At 55.7% G+C, this 27,552-nt stretch overlaps 1 protein-coding gene across 2 annotated transcripts; it reads left to right on the top strand.

Moving 5' to 3' along the window:
* The first annotated feature begins 578 nt into the window (after nt 1–578).
* Nucleotides 579–23,006, top strand: CA14 (carbonic anhydrase 14). Of its 2 annotated transcripts, XM_054010919.1 has the most exons (12): nt 579–759; nt 5,949–5,969; nt 9,264–9,443; nt 12,270–12,412; nt 14,475–14,570; nt 15,567–15,633; nt 18,698–18,855; nt 19,193–19,319; nt 19,442–19,543; nt 19,974–19,994; nt 20,483–20,567; nt 21,266–23,006. In XM_054010919.1, exons 1-12 carry the CDS (start codon nt 702–704, stop codon nt 21,348–21,350), a joined length of 1,143 nt encoding a protein of 380 aa, XP_053866894.1. In that variant the 5' UTR covers nt 579–701; the 3' UTR covers nt 21,351–23,006. The 2 variants fall into 2 exon arrangements, with proteins under 2 accessions (XP_053866894.1, XP_053866895.1); XM_054010920.1 differs by lacking the exon at nt 19,442–19,543.
* Nucleotides 23,007–27,552: the final 4,546 nt, after the last annotated feature.

The following is a 27,552-nucleotide window of genomic DNA, read 5'->3' as shown; positions in this document are numbered from 1 at the left end:
GCTCTAGGTCACCCAGGGAGAATGCAGCGGACTAGGGAATTGGGCCTGGGTTTTCCAAGTCCCTAAACTAGCATCCTAATCACCGCTCCAGCTTTCCTTTCTAGAGAGGAGCACATTCTTGTCCCTATGTGACCACTGACACTAGGACGCTGGGTGCTGTAGAATGGACAACTGAGCCCGTTGGCTGCGGGATGCTCTGTAAAGATCCTTCCTAGCTGGGATCTTTTACGTAGGAGCCACTTGTATCCAAACGCTGCATGTGCCCTTCCTGCCTTGATAAATCTGCCTCTGAATTCTTGGGGGGGGGGGTTGTTTTGTTTTGTTTTTAATCCAGCTGAAAGAAAACAAATTCGCAAAGCGATTTGACTGGCCTGGGCTCGGAGCCTGGCCAGATTCCTCGTGTGAAGTCCCACAACACAAACATTGTTGGGACAAAGTATTTAAGGAGCTGAGAACATCATCCAGGGCTGGACTGGAGCCGCCTCCCGGAGCCACCTTAAAAACTGCTCGCCCCTGTCGCACTGGCAATCGTGAGTGGCATGAGGTCTGTGTTCTGAAGTCAAGTGGAAAGTCTGCGCCTTTCCCCTCCAGCTGAGGAAGAGAAGGGTGGGAACCTCTCTGGGGCATATTTATTATCCCCCCCCAAATCAACTTTTTTCCTCCCCCTCAAAATCACCTGCCACAACTCTGTGCTTTGGAAGATGCTTCTCGCTTTAATCCTCCTGCAGGGTTTTTCCCATGCCCTGGCTGCAAATCATGGTAAGTTGCATTGCTTATAAAGACATGGATGTCGGGCTCAACTCAGCCTTGCCACAGCTCTGGGTGCTACTGGCTGGCTCTGGGTGCTACAGCGGAGGGTGTGTGTGTGTGGGGGGGGGGTGGCTGGATTTTTTTTGTGGAACCCCCCAAGAGTGCAGCACTCTGTTCCTTTCTTGTGTCCATAATGGAGCTACTGTTCCAACTCCCATGGGCCACTCAGCCTTTTCTTTTGTCTGCTTTAGAAACCAATTTCCTAAACAAATGGCACACCAAATGCTTTGTGATGCTTTCCAGCCAGTCACAGACGTGAACAAACTCCGCTTACAAGTACCCCGTAGAATTTCTGCAAAGAGCCTGGGTTACTAGTTATTCCCTCCAGGCCTGATCCTGCATCATCAACATCAGTGGGTGCAGGATCGAGCCCTCAGGTCCCTGCTCCAAAGACATTACGCTGGGATCAGGGGCGCTGGAGCAATTTTTATAGTAGGGGTGCTGAGAGCCCTTGAACCAAACTGTAAATCCTGCATATATTGGAAACCCCTGCAAGCCAGGGGGTGCGACAGCACCCCTAGTTTCAGCACCTATGCTGGGATCCCCGACTGAGCTGTGTGCTAAATTGAAGCGCGTATCCTTCAGAGCAGGGGTTAAAGCCGAGAAGGTGTTGAGAGAAAGTGTTCAACAAGCAGGCTAACCGTTGGCATGCCAAAGCTCTCTTTAAAGGCAGAATTTGAGGCCTCCCCTTAATCCTAATGCATTTCGCAGGGGCATTTCTTCCGAGGTTATTTATTACGGATTTCTTCGCTGGCTGTCGACAGCTCTGAATCTCCTTCAGTATTTGTGCCCGACTCCTGTTGACTTACACGGACACTGCAGGAGCCGGTTGATTTATCCCCGGTGATTGTGCTTTAAAAATATAACCCAGACTCGGTGAGCTGTCAAATGCCACCAAAAATGTCAATATCGGCCACAGGTTTATCTCTACACCCCATGGCCCTTTAGGAAATCGCAGTCCCTTATTCCAGCAGCCATATCCCCATCATGCTAAGAGCTGAGCCTTCTGGACACAGCACTTTCCAGGATTGGGGCCGGTGGCCGATACCAAGACCTAAATGTCATGGAGGTTGCTGCGTGGGCTTGCGTGACTGAAGTTCTGCATGATCAAGGGGATGTTCGCTGTAATGAATATGCATCCAGGGCTGTGACCCTTTTTGGTGTCAGTGAGGTTGAGTGTGTCCTGTATGTGTAATTCACCCGGATTTATGGGCTTTCGGGGGCTGCTCTATGATGCTTGAAACGTTGGAGTCATTAGAAAACTGACCCTAAAGGGAAGTTGTGCGAATCCAAAATTGCTGTGATATGGTCATTTCCTGGGCTCCGCAATTCACCTTTCAATCCGCAATCCGGATGATTCATTTATTGAGCAAAGCGGGCCGTAAAGAAAGGTAACCGGACATTGTGCAGATGTCCTGACTCAGGCAAAGCTCCACGGGCTGCGTAAAGATTTTAAGATATTATTTCAAAACATAAGGCCGTTGGGGGTGTCAATGCTGAAATCTCTTTGTATCAATGGATTAAGATCCTGAGGGTTTTTCGCTGCTGGGTGGAGCTAACCCTGGGATTATGTCATAGAGAGTAGACGTGATATGTCGGGTAGATGAATTCTATTCTTTGCTCAACAGTGATCAGTAGCTAAAACAGTGCCAGGGCAGATGCAGCAAGCGGGCAGAAGAGTAGACTTTATGAAAACAGGTAATAAGGACAGCTGGACAGAAAATGCTTGGGATTTTCCCATGGAAAGTTTTGACTTTTCGTTGAAAAATTGCAGCTGAAAATTGCCCCCAAAGTAAGTGTGTGTGTGTTGTGTGGGGGGAGTGTTGAGGAAAAAAAACCCCCAACAGGTTTTGGCCAAATATTTTCAGTTTTCTGAAGAAAAATAAAAAAAATGTCAAGGGAAAGCAGACATGCGCGACAATCATTTTCATTGATTCAAACCCCAATTTTCAGCCAGACCTTTAAATAAACCTGATTTTAGCATGAAAAGGAACTCGCCAAGTCCCAGAGGACGGGACTGTTCCCAGCGACTGTGGCCTGGGACTCTCTGGTTTTCATTTGCACAGTTTCCCCTGGAATCTTTTCATCGAGAGCCTGATCCAAAACTTGCTGCAAGCCAATGGAAAGATTTCCATGGGCTTCGGATGAGGCCCCAGATCCGTTTCATTAGCCCAAGCCTGGGAATCCCTTTTCCTAATGGCCTGACTTTTCACAAGCCTTGGAGCGTTGGGTTTGTGCAGGGGAACGCTCCTGACAGGTCTGTAGCAAAACAGTACTAAGGCAAATAAATGCCACATATCGAGCCACATAGGGCCCGAGCCTGCTCTCACTGACGTTACAGGCAAAACACCTAACAGAGCAGAGATGTATTGTTTGTTTCATTTGACTGCTTTAAAACTTAGGCCAGATTCTGCTCTAAATTACCCCCGGTTAAATCTGGAGTTGCTCCACCATCTTCAGTAGCATTACTCTGGATTTACACCTGTGTAAACAGGAGCAGAATTTAACCCATCATGCACAAAAGGAGACGCAACAAACAAAAGTAATAGACTTGCGAAGCATTCCCACCTCTCGTCCCAGAGCTGGGCTCTGCAAACTCTGCAAACAAGCCGTTCTACTACTGAGCACTGCTGGAGACGCACATGAACATCAACACTGTACCGTCACGGCTGGGCCCGAAAGGGCTGCGACGCGCTAATTTCTGCGAAGAAATGTCATCTCATCAGCTCGCATGCTAGTACCAGGCCAGCCGGTGCCCCTCTTACCCCGCAAGCGAGCCCACTGAAATCAGCCAGGCTGCTTGGGGTGTAAGGCAGTAGGCAATGTTAGTCACGATGGGAGAAGGAGAGGGGATTGTACTGCTTTACGCCGCCCTGGTGAGACCGACGCTGGAACGCTGCGTCCAGTTCTGGGGTCTGCACTTTCGAAAGGATGTTGAAACATTGGAGCAGGGGCAGAGAAGAGCAACACACAAAAAAAAATCGAGGGCTGGAAAAAAATGTCTGACAGTGAGAGACTCCAGCAGCTCAATCGGTTGAGTGTCTCAGAAAGGAAATCGAGAGGTGACTTGATGATGGTGTAGAAGTACTTTCACGGGGAGAAAACACTGGATACTCTTAATGTAGCTGAGAAACGCAGCTCAAGAACCAATGGCGGGAAGCCAAAGTCAGACCAATTCCCATTCGAAGCAGGGCAGACTTATTTTTTACCAGAGAGGGGGATTAACAAACCCCCCGGGGAAGTGGTGGATTCTCCAGGTCTTGAGGTCTTTATAGCACAACGGGAGGCCTCTCTGGAAGACCTTGAGTCAAACACAAGTTACTGGGCTCCACACAGGGGAACTGGGAGGAATTCTCCTGCCTGGCTTACACAGGACGTCAGACCAGGTGATCTAATGGGCCTTTCTGCCTTCACAGTTTCTGACTCTGATCCTTATAATTTACGTGGGTATTTCTGGGGGAGGCCTCTGTCTGGGAGGTGAAGATTCACCCCAACGAGAAGACACGCGTGTGGTTTGACTGGGCGGCAAAGGGGTCCAGCTGTCCCTGGTTAGCATTAAGAGAGGATTAGGAATTGAATCAGCCCCATAAAGTTTGTTTCCAACAGCGGCCAGTACAAGCAGCTTAGAGAGCGGAGCGCAGACGCTGAGCCTGGTTCTCTACTGCCCTGCCCCTCGTGGTGGCCTTTGCACCAGTGCAAAGCGCTAGTGAATTAGAATGAGCAGCTGGGGGTTGCTGGCAGAGACTGTCCCAAGGTGCAGGGCAGGCAGAGAATGGGTCCCTTTGAATCTTTGGCCCTGGGGTGGGAAAGCACAAAGGAGCCCATGGTTCTCTCTGCCCCCAAATGTCTCTTCAAATGTGTTTGCCAAGCTGGGGGTTTAATTTTAGCTCAAGTCTCTGCCACCGGGACCTGCTGCCCTTTTAACAAGACAGCCGCTAATCTCGCCCAGCCCCTGGTTCCGCTTCAGCTTCAGTTTCTCCTTTTCTGCCCATGTCCTTTTTGTTTGGGCGCAAGAGTTTTAAGGGTAGTGGGAGAAAGCGGCTCAGGGATGGGGCTGAAGGCAAGTGCCACCCCCAGGTGAATGTGTCTTACGAAAGCCCGGAATTATAGCCCCAGCTAGGAAAGGTTGGGGTTTTGCGCTCATGCTTGTAGCTCCAGAGGTGCCCCGTTCCAGGGGCGCCGACTTCCCCTCTGCCCGGTGGGTGCTCGATCCCCTCCTGCCCCTGGCCCCGCCCCGGCATCACCCTCGCCCCGCCCCCATTCCACCCCTTCCTCAAAGTCCCCGCCCCCATTCCACCCCCTTCCCCCAAGTCCCCGCCCCTGCCCTGCCTCTTCTCCGACCCTCTTCTGAGTGCGCCGCGTCCCCGATCCTCCCCTTCCCTCCTGGGAAGTCCTAAGCGCCACCAAGCAGCTGCTAGGCAGCAGGGGGCGGGAAGCGCTGGGAGGAGCAGGGATGCGGCGCGCTGCAGGGGGCAAGGAGGCGAGGATGGGGAGAGCTTGGCTGCCGGTGGGTGCGGAGCACCTGCTGATTTTTCCCCATGGGTGCTCCAGGGCTGCACCCACAGAGTCGGCGCCTATGCCCCGTTCGATCCCTAGCGTGTTGGCCAAAAAGAGCAGCCGTCACAGGAGCAGGGCCGAACGTGCTAGCCAGGGTTTGACTGTTTGCTCATCCTGCACCGGGAGCAGGGTGACCTCTTCCCAGCCTGCTGTTAGAGGAGCAGTTAAGCAAGGCAGGGCACTTCAAAGAGAAAAGGAGAACAAAACCTGGGCAACAATAGGGTCTGGTCCATCGCCCCATTGAAAGCCACCCTCTTTTGACTTCAATGGATGTTGGCGCAACACGTTTGATCCCAAAGCTCTATGGGGGAATTATTTCCCCACACGGAAAGGCAGCCACTTCTGGGGTGGAACCTGGCAGTTCTTTAACAGCCGCATGGAATCTCATTCAGAAGAGGGAGTGAAGGAGGATACTCACTGAGACCGCACGGGTGGCAGGATGTAAAGGCAAGGGGTTGGATTTGTCCTGGACCCTGGGGGAAATGCTCAGGGGTCTTTAAGGCTTACAGGTGGGAGGGGATATTGAGGCAGACTCAGTGTTAGTTATGCTGACGAAGCGCTTTTGTTTGCTTGCTTTGCAGGGTCCCACTGGACATATAAAGGTAAGGTTGGAAGAGGATTTTATTCTGGGCTTTCTCCCATTCAGTTCCTCCTCTTCCAGGCCCCAGTTCCCTTCTGCTAGCTCAGCGAGGCAGGCTGCAACGCCTTCCTGCCAACACCATGCCCACGCTGGCTAGCAGGTGGCAATGGATGGTGATTGATGTTGCCCCTCTTCCTACTGGGGGTTGAGTGCACTATTTGTGCTGCCAGCCTGGCAGAGAGCTGGGGTCTCCCCACAGACGCCGCCTGCTCATGAGATGCTCAGAGCAAGGAGGCCTGGCCAATCAGGGGGCACTGCAGAGCGTCTCTTGGCCTGTCCCTGGTCCTTTCCAGCCAAGGAGCTTCGAGTGCTTTGCAAAGCCTCAGTGATTAAACCCAGCACCCCATGCGGGGGGGTGGGGGGGACACACATTACTTCCATTTACACAGGGGGAAAGGGAATGACTTAGCGGTAGACCCAGGAATAGAACCCAGAGATCCTTGCTCCCAGCCTCCTCCTCTAACCACTGTACACCACCCTCTTCCAGAGCGGAGACGAAAACTCAGGAGTCCTGGCTCACTGTGTGCTCTAACCACGAGACCCCACCCCCCTTCCACAGCTGAGAAAAGAACTCAGGAGTCCTGGCTCACTGTGTGCTCTAACCACGAGATCCCACCCCCCTTCCACAGCTGAGAAAAGAACTCAGGAGTCCTGGCTCCTAGATCCTGCTCTAACCAATAGGCATCACCATTTCCCAGACCCAGGAACAGAACTCAGCGGTCTGATGCCTACTGGCCTCTGTGGGTGTTGTGCGTATCCTGCAGAGGGAGAACTGGATGCCTGGTTCTGTCCCCCGTTCTGAGAGCACAATGTGGTCTAGTGGTTAGAGCAGGGTGGCTGGGAGTCAAGATTCCTTGTTTTTTTTTCTCAGCATTGGGAAGGGGAGGGTTGGAGCAGGGAGGCCTGGGGCTTCAGGACTCCGGGGTTCTGTCCCCAGCTCTGGGAGGACTATGTGGTCTAGTGGTTAGAGCAGGCGCACAATGACTCAGAACTCCTGGACTCTATCCCAGGCTTTAGAAGGAAACATGGCCTTGTAGTTACAGCAGGGGAGTGATTCATCTCTTCCACAGCAGGACAGGTCTCCAGGGGTTCTGACTCCCAGTCCCCTGCTCTAACCACTGTACCCCAAACCCCAGTCCTTACCCAGTGCTTTAGCCCTTGGCTTTGTTGGAGTGTTAGGCCTCCTAGATTCTCCCCCAACTAGTTCCTATGCTAGAATGGCCCCATTGTGTTCCCGGGGCCCTTATGTAACAGTGCTAGATCCACCATCCAGATCGCCAGCTAACTGCCTACAAGCCTAACAAATCCAATTAGCACAGAGCCAGCACCTATCTGAAAGTGCAGCCCAGAGCCAGCTGGGCACGGCTGATCCCATCGTACGTAATCCCCACCTAAGCTCGGGCCCTGAAAGCACAGCTTTGTGCAGGAACCTGGAAAGGGCAGCAGCAGGAACTCGTTTGAACCCACGCTCGGAGGCCTGCCTGTTACCCGGCGGTGGAGGGGAGGGGGGCAGGGAGGGGACTTTGGCTGAGCCAGCAAGCCCATTTGCCCCAGCAGACCCAAGCCACGTATGAGACGCCTGTGCGTTTTTTACGTGGCAGGCATGGATGTCGAGCGCCCTAGGCCCAGAGGCTTCTGGGAGCTCCTAGCAACAGCCAGACGGGGCACCGAGAATGCCTGTATTTTGTGGGTATAGCTGATTTGGAGGTTCTTTGTTTTCTGGGTAACTTCAGGTCCAGGGCCAGTGGAAGAACAATGGCGCAGTGGCAGGAAAAGCAAACAGCTTTATCTGTGCTTCCCCGGTTGGAAAATGTTTCCAGCAAACTAATTACCATAGCAGAGATTACATTCAGATGCAAATAACTGTGGGGCTCTGGCCTCCCTTCCCAAGCTGGGTCCTTCATACAAAAGCCTCCTCATTCAGCCAGTGCTGGAGAAAACCCGATTTGCCTTGTAGTGGCCTGGGTGAGGCAGAGCCGCCTTTTAAAAGCGGCATAATTAGGCTGGGTCCAGCCCTGCCAGATCGGGACACTCAGGGGAAAAGTGAAACAGGCATAGCCTAGACAGTGACGTGCGTTATTATAATCACTTATTCACGGTTATTTTGATTTTTGGCATTTTCCTGAACAGAAAGGGAACTTCTAACCAGGGCTCTCGCGTCCAGCTCCTCAAAGGTCTTTAGGCACCTAATTCCCCTGGTAGATAGCGGAGTCCAGGTGACTTTGCCACACAGGCCAGAATTTGTAAGTGCTCTGCACCCATAATGAGACCAGATTTTCCTAAGCGATCAGGGTGCTTATCAGCTGTTGAGGTCTTTGAAAACCCAGCTGGGCATGTCACGGTGGGAGCTGAAAGCTCCTGGATATCCGTCTCCAACGGAGGGTGCTGAGCGGTTCTGAACTTCTGCTCCAGAGCGCCTAGGGAAATCTGGCCCGTCGGGAAAAACACAGCCGTACAAAGCAGATTATTGTGACTGATGCAGGCACTGGAAATGGTCTTGGTGCCAAACCAAAGAGAGGCACCAAAGAGCTTCACGTCTAAATCCAAACTGCCTATAGAAACCCTGGCTAGAGCTTGTCTCTACTGAGCGTTTTATCGGTCTCCTGTCCGAGCATCTGCCAAGCACCTCATGGCCCCGCCCTTTGGAAAGCATCATTCTCCCCATGTTACGCTCTGTGGTAGTCAGGACTGAACCCCGTTGCCCGCGTCCCTGTGCCTAGCCGCAAAGCCAGCCTTTCTCCTGACATAGGACTGGTCCTTGCATGAGTGAAGTGAGGCATAGCTGTAAAGAGCTTGGTGCTACGCAGGGGAGATTGCGCGATCCAGGGGTTACGGCAGGAAAATGGGAGCCAGGACTCAAGGCCCAGCTCAGGGGCGGGGGCGGGAAAGCAATCTGGTGATTAGAGTAGGGGACTGGGCGTCAGGCCTGCTGGGGTGTCCAACTTACTGCTGCTGCGTGACCCAAGGAGCAAGTCACGTCCCCTCTCCGCGCCCTCATTCTTCCCCCATGGAACGGGGATTGTCCCTTCCAGCTGCAGCTTCTGGGGGGCTTTGAGATTCCCCAGACGGGAGGCGCTGCTGAAATGCTGAGCGTTGTCACGGCCACAGCTGTGTATGGCGCGTCGTACCGAGGGCGGGGGTGTGAAATCGCGCTGCCGGGGCCAGAACTGGCCCACGCACAAATCTAGCTGGTAGAGACACCTCCCCTCCCCCTCCCCAAGGGGCTTGACCCCCCCCCTGCACTCTCTGTTTTCAGGCCCCCACGGCCAGGCGCACTGGTCAAATGACTACCCGGACTGCGGGGGGCAGGCCCAGTCCCCCATTGATATCCAGACCAAGTCTGTGCAGCACGACCCGGCCCTGCCGCCTATCGAGCCCCAGGGATACCGGAGCCCTGGGGACGGGGCCTTCACCCTCCTCAACAACGGGCACACAGGTGAGGCTGCAGTCGGGGCGGGCGGGTGTTACCCCAGGAATGGAGGGGCATCACCAGGTGGGCTGGGACCCTCCTGTTTCTCCCTAGGAGCCTCGAGAGCACTCTCCGTGCCTTCTCCGTGCCCCTCCGCACAATCTCACTGCTCAGAGCAACAGTCTCCTCCTCCGCACCCCCAGGCCTGCCTGCGCCCTCCCCTCGCCAGCCTTTTCCATCCCCCTCCCCGCTGCTGGCACAAGAGCCCCCTCCTCTGCCACTCCCCTGCTGCGGCAGCCTCTCCATATCCCCCTCTCTCGGCAGCTACTCATCCAGTTAAACCTCACTAGGAAATGCAGGCAATGCCCCAATGCTGACTCTGGCCCCCCACAGCCTCCTGCATGGCACCGGGAAGCTGCCCCGTTACTATGGCACTGAGGAGCTGTCAGCCATTGCCCCGTTGCTATGGCACTGCAGACTGGTCAGCCATTGCCCCGTTGCTATGGCACCGGGTGGGGAGCTGCCAACGATTGTCCCATTGCTATGGCACCGCAGACTGGTCAGCCATTGCCATGGCACCGGGAAGCTGTCAGACATTGCCCCATTGCTATGGCACCGCAGACTGGTCAGCCATTGCCCCGTTGCTATGGCACCGGGAAGCTGTCAGACATTGCCCCATTGCTATGGCACCGCAGACTGGTCAGCCATTGCCCCATTGCCATGGCACCGGGAAGCTGTCAGACATTGCCCCGTTGCTATGGCACTGCAGACTGGTCAACCATTGCCCCGTTGCTATGGCACTGGGTGGGGAGCTGCCAACGATTGTCCCATTGCTATGGCACCGCAGACTGGTCAGCCATTGCCCCATTGCTATGGCACCGGGAAGCTGTCAGACATTGCCCCATTGCTATGGCACCGCAGACTGGTCAGCCATTGCCCCGTTGCTATGGCACCGGGAAGCTGTCAGACATTGCCCCATTGCTATGGCACCGCAGACTGGTCAGCCATTGCCCCATTGCCATGGCACCGGGAAGCTGTCAGACATTGCCCCGTTGCTATGGCACTGCAGACTGGTCAACCATTGCCCCGTTGCTATGGCACCGGGAAGCTGTCAGACATTGCCCCATTGCTATGGCACCGCAGACTGGTCAGCCATTGCCCCCTTGCTATGGCACCGGGAAGCTGTCAGACATTGCCCCATTGCTATGGCACCGCAGACTGGTCAGCCATTGCCCCATTGCCATGGCACCGGGAAGCTGTCAGACATTGCCCCATTGCTATGGCACTGCAGACTGGTCAACCATTGCCCCCATTGCTATGGCACCAGGGAGTTGTCAGCCATTGGCCCGTTACTATGGCACTGCAGACTGGTCAACCGTTGCCCTGTTGCTATGGCACCACAGACTGGTCAGCTATTGCCCCATTGCTGACCCCTGTCTCTCAGCCTTGTTGGGGTCCCAGGGACACGCCATGTGGGGAGAAGTCATGGATAGCTCCTTCCCCAGGAGTTTCCCTTGGGAATTATAATCAGATCCAGCCGGTCCCACCCCCTGGGAAGGTCTCTCACTGGGGCTCCCTAGGAGGGGCTGAGGCCTGGGAGTGCCGGGTGAGGGTCATGCACTGCAGACCAGCCGGCCCCAGTCCCAAAGTGGGGCAAACTCGCCCGCCAGGCACTAGACTTCACAGAGCCCAGTGCAGTGAGCCCCCTTGGCAGAGCTTCCCCTGCCCCTCCAGGATGGGCAGTGGGGAGGGACAGCCCTCTGGAGAAAGAGGAACCCAAATCAGTGCACACGGGGCATGGCAGGGTCTCCCAGCCCCATTGCTCAGCCCCTCGCAGCCCAGTGCATCACCCCCAGCCTGGAGCAGGGGCGAGTGAGAGAGGTGGTGTGTTGGAGGGGGGTGTTGGCATGTAGTTGTGATTGGGGGTGTATGTGGAAAGGGGAGCATGTGTGTGGGGGGGGTATGACAGGATGTTTGTGTGATGTGTGTGTAGGGAGGGGAGTGTGTATGACAGAGTGTGTGCACAGAGAAGTGTGTGTGTGGAGATTGTGTGTTTGACAGGGTGTTGATGTAGAGAGGGCAGTGTGTGCGTAGGTATGTGTTTGTGTGGAGTGGGCCCATGGAAGGGCGTGTACTTGTGTGACAGGGCATTTGTGTGGAGGGGTGTGTGTTGGTGACAGGGTGGTGTGTGCTTGGCGTGCGAGTGTGGGGAGGTGCATGTGTTTGTGTGGAGTGTTGAGGAAAGTGGAGTGTGTTTGTATGTGAGTAAGGAGGTGTTCGTGTGTATCTCTGGGGCGTAGCGGTGCAGGGGTCAGGGAGGGCGGAAGGGGTGTCACAGTGTTGCCAGCACTTGTACCTGTCTGGCAAGTATTGGGATATTCAGCATTGGAGGCAGGGCGAGATGCGAGACTCTCAGCTTTGGTGAATAGTTTCTAGCCCACCTGGTTCTGGAGACCAGCTTGAGAAGCTGACCCCAGTGCTCCCAGGGATCAGAAGGCAGGAAAAGACCCTGCCCCTGATTCTTTGGGTCACATCTCCTGCTGTCGTGGGGCCGGCTTTGGCATTCTAAGGCCAGGACTCGTCCTGTTTGAACACAAGGGGTTGGCGATGTGGGATGCATGGGGGGGGCCTCTCCTGCAGATCCCAAAGGTCTGCACTGGTGATAAGGACGCCTTTCCCTGCACCGCACGCCCTAGCGTTCCTAGTGGGAGGGAGACGGCCCAGCACGGCCTCATCTCTGCTCCCCGCCGGCCAGAGCCTCCCAGCGGGCATCGGCAGCAAGGGCCCTAGGATGTACAGGGTTGGGAGACTCCGTGCCGTGCACTAACATCCCCTGGGCGTCTGTCCCCGCAGTGGAGATGTCCCTGCCCCCGTCCATGTTCCTCCGGGGGCTTCCGCAGACCTATGCGGCCGTCCAGCTGCACTTCCACTGGGGCAGCAGGGGGCAGGCCGGCGGGTCAGAGCATCAGGTGAACGGGGAGGCTTTCCCTGCCGAGGTGAGTGTGCTCCTGCCCCAGGGTTGGGGGGCCAGAGGGCAGTTTTCTCAGTGCCCCATTATCCTCTCCCTTCTTAGCCAGAGCAGCCGGGCAATTGGGGACAAAGCTACCCCGGGTGCAGGTCCACTGAAATCTATGGGGTTACCAGGTCCCACCCTCCCCGCAGGCTGCGAGACCTCCCCTAAAGCCAAAGGGTTTTAATTGGGGATGGAGGAGGAACCAGTTACTCCCTTTGTGCTGGTACCATCTGGTGGATAATCCCCACCCAGCCAGGTCTCCCGTTGGAGCCGTGGCAGGGGAGATTGTACCTGGAACTGCCGCACTGGGGCTGGGCGATTAGAGGGGCCGGTGGAGGCGGGAGGGATTAGGAGGAGAAGAAAGGTCCTGTTCTACCTTCCGGAAGCCACCAGTGCTTAGCACTAAACTGCTTAACGCTTGGGGAGAGTCTGAACCCAGCCTCCAGCCGCCAATACGATCAGCCCTAGTGGGGCTATGTAGTAGGTCCTAGCCGGGGCTCGACCCTTCCGGGCAGGAGGGGAGCCACACCGACTCACTACTCTGGGAATAAGCAGTCAGTTAGTCCTGAAACTCCGGCTCTTTGGTGCAGAGTCGGAGCAACCACAGTTAAAGCTCAGGAGCCCAGGCCCTGGATCAGGGCGGGGCAAACACAGTTAGCTCAGACCCTTGCTTGCTGGGCTGAGCGGGCAAATAGTTCAGAGCCCAGGCCCTGGATCAGGGCGGGGCAAACACAGTTAGGCTCAGGTCCTTATGGCAGGGGCTGAGCGGGTAAATAGTTCAAAGCCCAGGCCCTGGATCAGGGCGGGGCGAACACAGTTAGGCTCAGGCCCTTGTTGCAGGGGCTGAGCGAGCAAACAGTTCAAAGCCCAGGCCCTGGATCAGGGCGGGGCAAACACAGTTAAGCTCAGGCCCTTGACTGCAGGGAGCTGAGCGAGCAAATAGTTCAGAGGCCAGGCCCTGGATCAGGGCGGGGCAAACACAGTTAAAGCTCAGGCCCTTGACTGCAGGGGCTGAGCGAGCAAATAGTTCAGAGCCCAGGCCCTGGAGCAGGGCGGGGCAAACACAGTTAGGCTCAGGCCCTTGTTGCAGGGGCTGAGCGAGCAAATAGTTCAAAGGTACGCCTAGGCTTGCTGTAGCCGAGCGTTGGGTGAGGGGGAAGCCTGCCACCCGTACGGAGGGTGGCAGGGGGGAACGCAGGCCCACCCACTCCACTGCGTTCCAGCCCGGGGCCCTAACAGCGGTTGCTGCCGCTGCTGGTCAGTGGGGTATCCAGACCGCAACACACTGACATAGGCTCACACTCAGTTGCAGCCGGACCGGGGTCGGCTACCCCCGGGCTACTTCCGTGATCCCCCTCACAGCCTACCTCGGTCGTTGCGCCGGGATCGGGCCAGTCCACCTGCATGGGCTCCTCTCTGCCCGGGCTCGGCGGCAAGTCTGGTAGCTCTGCCGGGAAGTCCGGCCAATGGTCCTCAGGCGGCTCCTCTGGATAGCAGCAGGGGCTGAGGGGTTCGGGTCCAGTCTCACCCTCAGGGTTAGCGGGGTTCGGTTCCCAGGGGTTCTCCCAGTGGCGGGCGTGAACGGGCTCCGGCGGCTCCTCCTCGTAGCGGGCCCGGGGTAGCTCAGGCCAGCTAGGGTCTTCGACGGGCTCCCGGCCGGGAGCTCCCGGCCGCACGTCTGCTCCCTGTGGTGGCTGGCCGCCAACTGAGCTCTGGCGGCCGGCCTTTATACTTCCTGTCCCGCCCCTTGACTTCCGGGGGGCGGGGACAGGCGGTGGTGGTCCCACCCACTCTGGTGCCGGCACGTGGGCTCCCTCTTCTGGGCAGGAGGGGAGCCACACCGACTCACTACAGGCTAGCACAGTGCATTTACCCCCTCTCCCACTGAGCCCCCCGGGACGACTGTAGGCAAGTCCCTTCCCTTCCCGGTGCCTCTGTTCACCCCGGGAGTGGATGGTGCGTGGATACATTTGCTAATGGCTGTGAGAGGGAAGGGGGCCCCCAGAGACTGCGCCTTTAAGAATCTGCCCCCCCTCTCCCCGCAGCTGCACATTGTGCATTACAACTCGGAGAGCTACGCCAACATCAGCGAGGCCAAGCAGCGGGCGGACAGCCTGGCCGTGCTGGGCATCCTCATCGAGGTGAGCTCCCTGCCCGTGACCCACTGAGGCGGGGCAGCCCTGGTGGGTCCTACAATGCAGCCAGCCTGCGGGGAACGGGGTAAAGCTTGTATAGGCGACAGACAAGCTTTCTCAGGGGCCGGACCCCTGGAGACTACAGACCATCACCAACTTCCCCCGTCCCGGCTCCAAGTGCAAGGTGCGCTCCTCCTACCTGATGTAATGTAGGCACCCAGCAGCCAGCGCTGGGTCATTTAAAAAAGCAACCCTACCAACTCAAACCATTCCACCGCACATACACCTCTTCCCCTGGACAGAGCGTGCAAGAGAAAGAACCCCATGGGACAAATGCGAGTCACGCGGCTCAGTCCAGGACTGGCAGGGCTGGTGCAAGAAAGTTTTGCGCCCTAGGCAAAACTTCCACCTTGTGCCGCCCCCCCAGCCCTGCGGCAGCTCTCCGCCCCCTGCCCCTGCCCTCAGGCGCCCCCCCCCACGGCAGCTCCCTCCCCCCAGGGAGCCCTGCGGCAGCTCCCCACCTCAGCTCACCTCTGCTTCACCTCCTCCCCGAGCATGCCGCCCCTGCTCTAATTCTCCTCCCCTCCCAGGCTTGCGGTGCCAAACAGCTGATTGGCGCTGCAAACCTGGGAGGCGGGAGAAGTGGAGCGGCTGCTGCGCTGGGAGAGGAAGTCTGAGCCGCACATGTCAGCGCGCTGCCGGCAGCTCAGCCCAGGAAAGCTGTAAAAAAAATCGGGGGCACTGCTTTTTGGTGCCCCCAAATCTTGGCGCCCTAGGCAACCACCTAGTTTGCCTTAATGGTAGCACCGGCCCTGAGGACTGGCAGATGCTCAGAGACTGCCGTGCCGAGGTGGTTCTAAGACCCCAAATAGAACAGAACGGGGCAGGCCCCCACTCAACCAGCCATATAACTGGGCCATCCAGCCTTGGCATCGATTGTGAGCTTCCCTCCAGGGGCTCAGTGCTAACCTACAGCCTCTTGTTCTCCATTCCTTCCATCAGGTCGGCGACGTGGCCAACCCTGCCTATGACAACATCTTCGATCGGCTGAAGAACATCCAGTATGTAGGTGAGGCCATCAGTCCCCAGGCGGGGTGTGGGGCCTGGCTGTGGTACCAGGAAAGGAACTGTTTGGGGCGGCGGGGGTGAAGCTAAGCGGATGGGATGAGACTGAGCAGAGGACAGTACAGGGTAGATGTCAGGGCACATTTCCTAGCAGCGAGAGTCATTAGATCCTGGCACAGACTCCTAGATTTTATGACCAGAAGGGCCCATTAGACCATCCAGGCTGAGTTCCTGTATCACACAGGCCAGCGAATCTCCTCCGTTATCCCGGATACTGGGCTAAACACACTTCTGGTCTGCTCCACAGGGGCATTTAGTCTTCCGCTGCAGCCGTCAAGAGATGGAGAATTCCCCGCTTCCCTGGGCAGTTTGTTCCAACGGTTAACCCCCCGCACTAATAAAGATTTGTGCCTTGTTTCGGCTTTGAATTTGTCCAGTGTCAGTTTCCAGCCAAGGAAGCCTCGCTCTGCTAGATTAAAGAGCCCTCTGGTGCCTGGTATTTTCTCCCCGCAAAGGCACCTGTAAGTTGTAATAATTCACCTCGCCAGCTTGTTTTTGACAAGCGGATAGCCTCCCCTGGGACAGGGCGTGAGATCCGTGGCTAGGTTGGGACGAGAGCTGGGTGTCTCCTCCTCTAAGCGCCTTTGATAATGCCAGCCCTGGTCTTTCGGCTAGACTGGACAGAGCCTAGATTGTGTATGTGACGGGTTGGATCACAGAAACCCCCTTGGGAGCTGCCACCAGATGTGCAAAGACTACCCCTGCTCCCGTTTTCCCTGCCAGCTCAGGACTCCAGCACCCTGTCTTGCTGAGCCAGACACTCCCGTCTGGCTCCAGACACAGACCCAGGGTCCGAATCACTTGTCCCAAAGCTGCAAGTTTACCTGAAAACAGCTCGCAGTAGCGTGCTTGTCTTTAGCACTCAGATGCCCAACTCCCAATGGGGTCTAAACCCAGATAAATCCGTTTTACCCTGTATAAAGCTTATGCAGGGCAAACTCATAAATTGTTCGCCCTCTATAACACTGATAGAGAGATATGCACAGTTGTTTGCTCCCCCAGGTATTAATACATACTCTGAGTAAATTACTAAATAGAAAGCAATTTTATTAAATACAGACAGTAGGATTTAAGTGGTTCAAAGTAGTAACAGACAGAACAAAGTAAGTCACCAAGCAAAATAAAATAAAATGCGCAAATCTATGCCTAATCAAACTAAATACAGATAATCTCACCCTCAGAGAGGCTTCAGTAAGTTTTTCTCAGACTGGACATCTTCCAGGCCTGGGCACAATCCTTTCCCCTGGTACAGCTCTTGTTGCAGCTCAGGTGGTAGCTAGGGGATTCTTCACGATGGCTCCTCTCCCTCTCTCTTCTCTTCCCCCCTTTATATATCTTTTGCATAAGGCGGGAACTCTTTGTCTCTCTGGGTTTCCACCCCCCCTCACTGGAAAAGCACCAGGTTAAAGATGGATTCCAGTTCAGGTGACATGATCACATGTCACTGCAAGACTTCATTACTCACTTGCCAGCACACACATATACAGGAAGACTCACAGGTAAATACAGCCATCTGCAGACAATGGGAGTCATCAAGATTCCAAACCATCATTAATGGTCCACACTTTACACAATTACAATAGGCCCTCAGAGTTATGTTTTATATTTCTAGTTTTAGATACAAGAGTGGTACATTTATACAAATCAGATGATCATACTCAGTAGATTATAAGCTTTGTAATGATACCTTACAAGAGACCTTTTGCATGAAGCATATCCCAGTTACGTTACATTCACTTATTACCCTATTTTTTCTAAAACCAGCTCAGTTACATTATATTGACTTATTATCAAGTTTTTATAAAACCATATAGACTGCACAACGTCACAGTGTAGAAGGGTAACTCACTGCCAGCGCGCCCCCTCACAGGTGGGCATGACATCGCAGAGTGTTTCCCCAGCTGATACCATCCCAACCCTGCAGTGGCCACCATCCCCTGACTCGGCCCTCTGGCCAGGTCACACATGGTCCCAGCCTTTCCAGGGTGAGCTGATTCCCAGCTGCTGTGTTGGGTCTTCAGACTTAACAGTCCTTTGCACCCCTTCCCACCAGTGCCTCCCTGCCACCTTCCTTGGAAACCCAGGCCCTCCTTCTCCATCTGGTTCCCTTCCCACCCAGAGACCCTGTAATAAACAGCTATGTCTGTCTGCTCAGATCCTTGGCTTCCTCCCTGGCCTACGTCCTAGCCCAGCCTGCCTCTCGGCCTTTCCACCAGCCCCTCTCCAGGCACGCCCCTCCGCAGACCCCAAAAGGAAAACGCAGCAGTCCCAGGGAACAAAGCACCCTGGCAGTCCCGTGCCAGGCCTACCTGCCTAAGGAAGGCTCTGCTGGTGTCTAGCAACCTCTGGGTAGCTCCAGGTCTTCTCTCAAGGGACTAGCACAAGAGACACTGCTCCAGTCAGCCATTCCTGGGCTGGGCTTTTCCTCTTCCAACCCCTCCCTCCAGGCTTGACACCTCGCCCAGGTGTAACAGGTGGGGCTGACTAAGCTCACAGTTTCTCATTAACCCTTCTCCAGCCAGCATGGGGGTCTGTATATTCCCGTCCCCATCAGGAACAATCCAGCAAGCCTACACAGGACGTTCTCCACACTGAAACATGTCTCCTGCTTTAACCAGCCGCCTGGCTCTAAGGGTAATATCACTGGGCTACTGCTGCAGAGAAGGAGCTGGGGCTGAAAGCAGCATGTGCAATTGGGTGGGATTTAACACCCCTCCTTATTCGCTCTTCACGCTGGGTGCGGTGCTGATCAGGGGATGGAGGGTGAGCAAGGGATCTGCATCAAAAACCACCCAATGTTCTAGGCACTCACTCAGGCAGCAGACGCAACCCCCTTGGGACTTTGGTGGCCAGGAGAAGAGACCCCACCCTCCCTGAGCCTCGTGGGGCCGTTGGCACCTGTGCCAAGTGCGTGTGGAAGAAAGGGGGAAGAAGGGAGGAGAACAAAGCTCCAAATGTTGGCCCCCAAATTTGCGTCCCTAACACGGTCCCCTCCGGCACCCCTGCAGGTCAGAAAGTCTCCATCCCGCCCTTCAACGTTCATGAGCTGCTGCCCGGGCAGCTAGGTCACTATTTCCGCTATAACGGCTCCCTGACCACACCGCCCTGTTCCCAGAACGTGCTCTGGACCGTCTTCCACCAGCGGGTGCGGATTTCCGCCTCCCAGGTACTCGCTGTTGTTTGGGGCTCAGGGGTTCTAAAACAGCTGCCCCATTAGCATTCAAATTGCGCCAATGCCATGAGTCACGTACAGCTGGGGGGTGGGGGGAGGAGAGACACCCCAGAGTCTAGACTAGAGCTAAGGGGATCAGGATCGTCTCTTCACTGAGCTGTGGAGAGTGTGAAAGGTGGTCCCAGGGCGGGAGAGGGCATCTCCTCACCATGCTGTGTGTAGGGGGCAATCCAGGACTTTGGGGGGGCATCTCTTCCCCATACTGTGCATGTGTGGGGACACCCCAGGACTTTGAGGGGGGCAATCTCCTCACAGCTCCATTCTCTTCCAGCTGGAGAGGCTGCAGGTGGGGCTGTACTCTACCAAAGCTGCCAACTCTTTGCCTGTGCCTCTGGTGGACAATTACCGAGCCCCTCAGCCGCTGAACCAGAGGGTGGTGTTCTCCTCCTTCCCCGTGGGTGAGTGCAGCGGGCCCAGCTGGCACAGGTGGGGGGTAGTTGCAGGGCATGGTGGGGGAAGAACAGGGCCCCCCTTAGATTTCAGCTGGTCTGGGGGATCTGACTCCTGTTTCTCTCCACAGGACGTCACCCTCTCATTAAGACTTCGGCTGCTACCTACCCCCCCAGACCCCAGCCCAATTGCAGCAACCAGTTTATGGAGCGATGCCCCAAGCTATATCCAGGTAGAAGCCAGCTCCAAACACACTGGGCTCTAACCCCAGAGCCAAAGGGCTGGTGGTAGCATTAGGGCTTCTATCTTCCTGGCTGGAGTCATTCGACTAGACTATGCCACACGAGAGAATACGCTAATGAACGGGCCGTGTGGCACCGCTGCCCTCTGCTGGAGGGAATTAGAACTGCTCACCTGCATGTCATGAGCCCTGTACTGCACCCAGCGAGTGGGGACCCTCCGATAGAGACAGTGGGCTAGGATTTTGGATCAGGAGGGTCTGAGTTCTAGCCCCATTGTCACCATGCTGTGGCAGCAGGACGACAACTGGGAGGTGACAGGAAGCCACGTGTTTGTCAGAATCTACCACAGGGCCTGAGCCTGGCCTGGGCCCACATGGGGCGTTAGAGATCATCAACATCTGCCTCTCTCTTCTCTTGCAGGTCCCTCAGCCTACTCTGCAGGTATGGCCCTCTCTGTTATGCATAGTGGGGCTAGGAGGGGCCCATGGTGTATGGTCACGGCAGACGCACAGAGACTTTGGATAACACGCAAGATCCCCAAAACAGAGAGAGAGAAAACAGGCTGCTCCTTGAGGCACAACGACCCCCCCAGCTGGCTCTGTCCAGACTGACTCCAATTGCTGCTACTGCCAGCAGGAATGCCCCCCTCCCCTACACCCCTCTTTCTTAAAGGGATAGCATGCAATTCCAACAGTCCTCAGCAGAGCACATCTGCCACTCATCGGCAATGGGGAACAGTGACTCTCAGCTGGGCAAAAGCCTCGGGACCCAGGAAAGAGCAGCTGAGAGCCACTGGAACGTGCTGTCACCGGGAATGACTGGGACCCTCCCTCCCCCCCCGGGTCACTCCATCCCCCGCTCGCACTCTTGCCTCAGAGAGCCCCCTCCCCAAGCACAGCCCTTACCCTCCCCTTTCCTTCCTCGGGCAGGTGAAATCGTTGCCATCGTTTTTGGGACCCTCTTCGGCTGTCTCAGCATCTTTCTCACCATCCACTTTGTGGTGAAGAGAATACAGTGAGTGTGTGTGTGTGTGGGGGGGGGGGGGGGCGCGGACCACGGGCCTGAGCCCAGTTATAGCCCTGTCCCTGATTGTGCTGTCTCAGCTCCCCTGCCCCATGTGGGTGGGTGGGTGGGTGTGTGTCAGGCTGAGGGGAGAGGAGGGGACTGGAGCTGCCAAAGGGCAGAGACCCTTAAACACCTGTAGCTTCCAGATCCCAGCCAGGCTCCAGCAGCCTCTGTCAGCAGAGCAGGGCAGTGCCTGGCAAAGACCCCCGGCCAGAGCCCCAGCTAGTGTAAATGGGTGTCACTCCCTTGGCGCCAATAGGGGAGAATCAGGTGTAGCTCCACTGGAGCCAATGAAGTGATGCTGATTTACACTAGTGGGGTCCCCGGCCCCCCATGTCCCCAGGCTGTGCAGACATCCCACAACTCAGATCCCCTGAATTAGGGTGTCCCGCCCTCCCGCCCAGCTCCCCAGTTATTAACCAGAGCTGATCGCAGCAAGGCCGCAGCCTAGGTGACCAGCTGCAAGAACAGGGTAGCCGCAGGGGGAGCGGGCACATAGTCCCTGGGGAACTGGGGTCACTATGGGGGGAGTAGGTGCATAGCCCCTATAAGATTTGGGGTTGCTATGGGGGTGGAACGGGCACACAGCCCCTATAGGGTTTGGGGGTTACCTTACCATTTCTGCTTGTCTCTTCTTCCTGAGCCAGAACGAAGAGGATCCGGGAGCAAAAGGACGTTGTGTTCAAATCCTCTTCCAGCCGCGCAGTGTCAGGCGACAGCCACCGCCCCTGAACCCCACAACTTGCCCCGACTCCTCTGCCTCGGCCCCCGTGGGGCAGCGACACAGACACCCCCGGGGCCGGCAGGCCTGGAGACGCGCTAGGCAGTCTAGCTGTAGGAGTAACGCCCATGCAGCCTCAGGAGGTTTCCCTTAGGGGGTTACCTCCCACCCAGTCTGGGGAGGGCACACACAGCCGCCCCCCCAGGCACCGGGGCCCATCCTGCCTGGGGCTGGGAGTGACTCACAGCTGTTCCCATTGGCTGCCTGCTGGGTGGCATCTGTGAGACGAGTCGGTGGGTCTCAGCCCAGTCCCCGTCACACAGCACAACACAAGCCCCCGTCACACCAACCCACCAGCAGGGCTGGTACTAACCGGACCCCTTGCCAGCAGCCCAGAGGTCTTGCATACTAACCCCTCCACCCCAGTGTACCTCTGCCTCAAGGCCAGGGCCCCTGAGCAGGGCAGTGGGGGCTGGGGAGGGGAAGTTTGCTGTGCTGCTTACCTGGGCTGTACCTGCTCTGTGGTTTAATTGGGTGTCAACCATACATCTCTTGCCCGCAATGAACCCCCCAGCGCAGCCTGGCAAAGCAGCAATGCGGCGTGAGGGCACCGTGCGTGACACACTGCCATTCTCCCTGATGCTGGCGTGTTGCAATGCAGAGCGGGTGTGGTGCATGGCACAAGGATGCTGTCTTCCCTGACACTGCAGCTCGCGGATCTAACCTCCCCAGGCTGAGCGAATCCAGCAGCCCTCGCCCTGTGCCAGTCCCATCTATGTCCCTGCCCCCGGGCTGTCAATGCACCAGGGAGAGGTAGCATCTCTGGTGCTTTGCAGCCTGCTAGCAAACGCAGCAGTTCGGGGCAGACAGGGTTGTTCCCCCGATGCTGGTCTGGACACAGTGGTTCTAACTGGAAATAAAACGCCTTCTCAGGCCTACCACAGAAGAGCCCCGATTCGCTTTGCTCTGCTGGGATTCAGGGCCAGCTCCTCAGCGGGACCAGCATAGCTCCGGGGCTCCCTGTTCTCCACCACTGCACACCGCAGTGTGAACTCAGGCCCCGATCCTCAAATTGAGGCTCCTAAATTCTACTGATTTCAAAGGCTGTTGGGAGCCTAATTTACTTTGAGGACCTAGGCCAGGAAAGGTCACACAGGGCCAGTGGGAGAACCAGGAATTAGCCTAGGAGATCTGGGTTTATCTCCCTAACCACTGGACCATCCTTCCTGGAGGCTGTCCCTAACCAGCCATTTGGAAGGTGCCAGCATTTCTAGGAGTTGGATGCAAGCCTCTCTGAGCATCAGGGCTTGTCTACACACAAAAGCTAATCCGGAATGAGGGCGGGTCTGAATTGAAAGCGGATTAACTATTCCTGGTTAACTCCATGTGAGGACGCCCTTAAACCAGAATAAGAGTGCCTTATTCTGAATTGGCTTAATCCAAAATGGATTCTGTTCTGGAATTACTCACCCCACAGACAAGCCCTCGCAGAGACCTGAACTTTTACCAAGAAATTTGGCAGCAATGTTTGCAGCCCCGGTTGTTCTTCACGCAGGCCCAGAATGAGTCTGTTTCCCCTCCGGCAGGGAAGAGATTCATCAAAGGCAAATGGATCCTGAAAAAAACACTCCTGGATGAAAACCCTTGTTAAAAAATAAAAGCAAGCGACCGTGTTCCTTGAAATCCCAGCACAATCTTCTCCGAGGAAAGGATCCGGAACAGTGCGCGCAGCTCTGGTCTCCCCTGTTTAAGACAGATGACTTCAAACTGGAACAGGTGTTGAGAAGGGTGACTAGGATGATCCCAGGAATAGAAAACCTACCTTAGGAGCGGAGTAGCAGCGACTGGTTAGAACAGAATTCAGGGAATCGAACCAGGACGCCAGGGTTCAACCTGTGGCGTACGGATTGCTGGTTAGAAGAGGGTGTCAGGACTCCTGGGTTCTAGTCATGGCTCCTCCATGGACTTGCTTGGTGAACCTGGCCAAGTCGCTCCAGCTGTTGCTGTCAGAGCTTCCCCCTCTCCAAGAAAGGGTTAAAACTAACCTACATCCCACTGTTCATCCCCTAAAGCTGCAAGGTGCTTAGAGATCCTCAGGGAGGGAGGAGGAATTACTCCCTTTTCAGCATACGGGGCAGTCTCTCCTCTCCCTGCCCCAGCCTCCCAGCCGCTCCACAGCCAGGCCTGCCTATTTACCCATTGTCCCTAAGTGCTGCCCTGTCCAGCAGCACAGGGTGGTTGGCCAGGGGGTCCCTGCAGCCCCCTTTCCCTGCCTGGGGCACAACCTACTCTCCATCACCCCTCTCTGAGCCATCCTTTGCTGTGCAGCTGGGGTGGTTGGAGCCTAGGAGGATCACACCAGCCTGAACCAGGGGCTGGTCTGATCCCCTGAAGAGAGAAGCTCCTGGGTAACCAGGATTTGGTATCCAAACATGAGGCTGAGGGGAGGGGGTGGAGGGATAGATCAGTGAACCTTGCACAAGCCCTGTTGGCAGCTCCTCAAATGCCCCCCGCACCCGCCAGGGTGGGCACTGCAGAACTCCTGGGCTGCTTTGTAACCAAGGCCCCCAGCCTCTCCAAAGCGCTGTGCCAACAGTAGCCTGGGTTACCGGCTGCTAGCACCACAGCCAGTGCTGGCGCCAATGCCCATGGCAAGGCGCACGTGGGGCAGAGCGAACAGGGTCCCTGGGAGAAACTTACCAGCCTGTGCTAGGCAGGGGGGCGGCCGAGAGGATCTAATGGCCCCTTAAGCTGTAAGGCACGTGATGCCAAATAGGAAAGGGATGAGTCCCCCTAGGGGGAGAGCCGGGCTGCTCCAGTGGCTTGGGGTCTCCAGCTGGCCCCACTCTTCCTACTGGCAATCAAGGGAGGATTTTTTTAGCCACCCCCAAAAAATCAAGACACTCACGCAGAGCAATCATAGAATATCAGTCATGTGAGTTATCCCACCAAGTCTGTGTTGTTCCAATCCCATCATAATTCCTTGACTGTGCCAGGACTTCCAGTTCTCCCCGCTTGTTTCCCAGGCTTCTTGCATTTGTGTATAGGCACTTCAGATAACTCAATGATCTTCCCGCTTTCTCAGTGTGAGGCAGGAGTCCTCCTCTCTTGCGCTCTCCTGCTCGTGCTTCCTCCCTGTATCCCACTTCCCTCAGGGCTTTGGTCTCCTGCCCCCGGTGAACCTAGTTTAAAGCCCTCCTCACTAGGTCAGCCAGCCTGCTGGCGAAGATGCTCTTCCCTCTCTTCGTTAGGTGGAGCCCGTCTCTGCCTAGCACTCCTCGGACCACCATCCCATGGTCGAAGAATCCAAAGCCTTCTCTCCGACACCACCTGCGTAGCCATTCGTTGACTTCCACAATTTGACGGTCCTGTCTCCTGCTGCTCTCCACAGGCCAGCCTTCCTAGCGGTCTTCCACCCCACCCACCCCTTGCCTGGCAGCTAGGGAGAGGGGCTCCATGTCCAGCGTCTTCTCCACCTGCTCTCTAGCAATCCCCAGGGCTTCCTACCTGCCATTTCCCTTCTTTCCTCCCAGGCTCCTGTTTTACCTCCTCACAGCCTGAGCTCGCCTCACCACCCACCTGGCAGGGTGCTCATTTTGTGCACATGGGGAGGAGGTGGGGCTGGATCCATCTCCCCTTAAAGGGCCAGTCCCCCAGTGGCAGAACCCCCCCACCCGCACCCCACACACTCATCCTGGGAAACATCACTCAGCAGCCTTTCGTCCCAGCCTGGCATCACTAGATAGAACTGCAGCAGCTCGGAGCCTGCCACTGACCGGAGCGATGGAGTGGGGCTTGGCCCAGCAGGGGGAGAGGGAAGATCACTGGGTGGTAGCACAGCTGCAAGTGAATGTCAAAAAAAAAAAAAAAAAGGCACATTGCAATCAACAAAGCAACAGAAACACCAGCCAGGTAGCAACCAGGGGCTCTCACCAGGCCCCCATAGGCCCAATTTGCCACCCTCCTCCTCTTCCTGGCAAATCCATTTCAGAGGCCAGAGCACCCCCTGGTGGCCAGCAAGATCGAAATCAAAAGCCCATCCCTGCACCAGCACGGAGCTTAACACAGGCCTGTGTTTTGGGCTGCGTCTTGTCCTAGCATTTAAAATTACCAGCATAGACATAGTCCCACTGCGCCATCTCTGCTGCTGCTCTGTGGATAATTGAGGATGGCGGAGCTGGCACCAGTGCCCCAGCTGGTTTTGAACCAAATAGGTTGCCAGGATTGAGAGTGATGGTGGGAGAAACAGGAGCCCGGACTCTTAAGGTAGGAGTGACTGGAAGCCAGGACTCCTGGGTTCTCTTCCCTCCTCTGTCACTGACTTACTGTGGGGTTTTAAGGCAAGTCTCTTTGCTTCTCTGTCCCTCAGTTTCCCCATCTGTTAAAGAGAAGGATCGCTCTTCCCACAAAGGCTGGGGAGATAGAGATTCCCATGAAAGGTGCCTTAGAAATATAGAGTATTAGGAAGGAGGCTGGGGAGACAGCCGCTCTAAAGCGAAAACAAAATAGAGTTGGGGCTTTTGTTCACTCTGGGACCTTCAGGTGCAGCCTGGACTTACCCCACAGCCCTGGGGAGGGAGGTTTTTGGGTACAGCTGAGCTGTCAGGGGTGCAGACCTACAGAGCTCACCCTAGAACCCCCAGTCCTGATTTCTCACTCGCTAAGCTGCTAGGACCCAGCTAAGCCAGTGAAACAGGGTTAAACAGAGCTAGTTGGAGAAACTTTGACAAACCATCCTGCGGTGGGGGATGCAATTCTATCAAAACCTGAACCCTTTGCAAAAATCCGGCCATTCTGCCAGAATTGTGTTTCAGACAAAGCAAGTAGGACCAACGGTGGTGAAGTGGCCCAGTGTGACATTTTTGGAACAAAACGTTTAATTTTGTTTTGGGAAACAACTTGCCATAGTTTTTTAAAATGTTGCCTTATATTCTCTAACCCAACACAAAATCAAGAAGTCAAAATCAAGAGGTTTTGAGCACCGAAGTTCCCAGAGTTTCCCTGCGTGGAGAATTTGGAAGTTTTCAGTTTTTGTTCCAACGTGGCACAAAGCCAGATTTAGAAATCTCAAAAATCCTTTGTGAAACGGAACTTGCAGCCCCCCCGCAGCTCCAGCTAGGACTGCTTCGCATCTCTCTGGATTTGTCTATATGGTACATTAACCCACCCCAGCTGGGGTGTAAATTCCAACGTACACCAGCATTTCACACCCTAAACCGGGCCGCCGTGCACTAAAAGTTCCCTAGTGCACGTTAAGGTAGGACTGTTTGAAAGGGGGCTACATTAGCGCGTTCTAGGGAATGTTTAGCGCATGCCAGCAGGGTCCACACTGGACAAGCTGGTGCACACTAGAATTTACGCCGCACCTGGTTTCATGAACACACTGCAGACGAGCCCTCTCATTCATTGCCTTGCTGTTTTTCTAGCACCCTCAGTCCCCAGATCTGAACCCCCACCGACCCTGCCAGTGTGATGAGTCTCTATTTCGGTGAAGGGGAAACCGAGGCACGGAAACGTCACCCATTAGTTCTTGCTAACAGCTGCCGACAACCCAGAACGCACTTAGAGGCAGATGCCCAAAACCCAGTCACCATGGCAGAAACATTGCTGCATAGACAAACCACAGCCTGTTACTTAGGAGAGGCATCTGTCTCCTGCATTGTAGGACTGGCGTGAACTTGCCAAAGCCCCGTGCGCCCCCTGCTGGTGGCTGGGCACTACCAAACCCTGCTTCTCGGCTATCTGATGAGTAAGTTCTGCATCACAGGAAGCTGGGAAAGCAGAAAGAGAGAATAAAGAGCAAGTCTGTGCCACAGAAAGCCAGTTAAAGAGAGAGTTCTACTCCCGCCCCTATCGCCAACAGGGCTGCCCACTTAGCAGCACCGACACTTGGAGTAATATTTTCTGCCCAGGGATGGTGCAAGGGTTAAGGAGTTTAACACGTAAGGCTTAGCTGGAAGAGGCGAGAGAAGGAACTTGGTAAGAATCACAAGTAGCCCGGTTCCAAGACACTGCACTGAGGACGTAGCCAGGCTGATGGGAGAGATTTCACAATCTGAGATGAAAGTGCGTTTTCGCAACGCTCCGAGGCTCGGCCGAGCGTGTCGCAAGGGGTCTCTCAGCACGTGCAGCATGGCTTAGGGGTAGGGCACTAGACAGGGATGCAGGAGAGTTGGGTTCTATTCCCAACTCTGCCACCGACCTGCCACATGA

Source organism: Malaclemys terrapin, chromosome 21 (genome assembly GCF_027887155.1).
Source record: "Malaclemys terrapin pileata isolate rMalTer1 chromosome 21, rMalTer1.hap1, whole genome shotgun sequence".
NCBI classification, from domain to species: Eukaryota; Metazoa; Chordata; order Testudines; family Emydidae; genus Malaclemys; species Malaclemys terrapin.
Note: the sequence above shows the minus strand (reverse complement) of the source record. Positions and strands in the feature narration are given on the sequence as shown.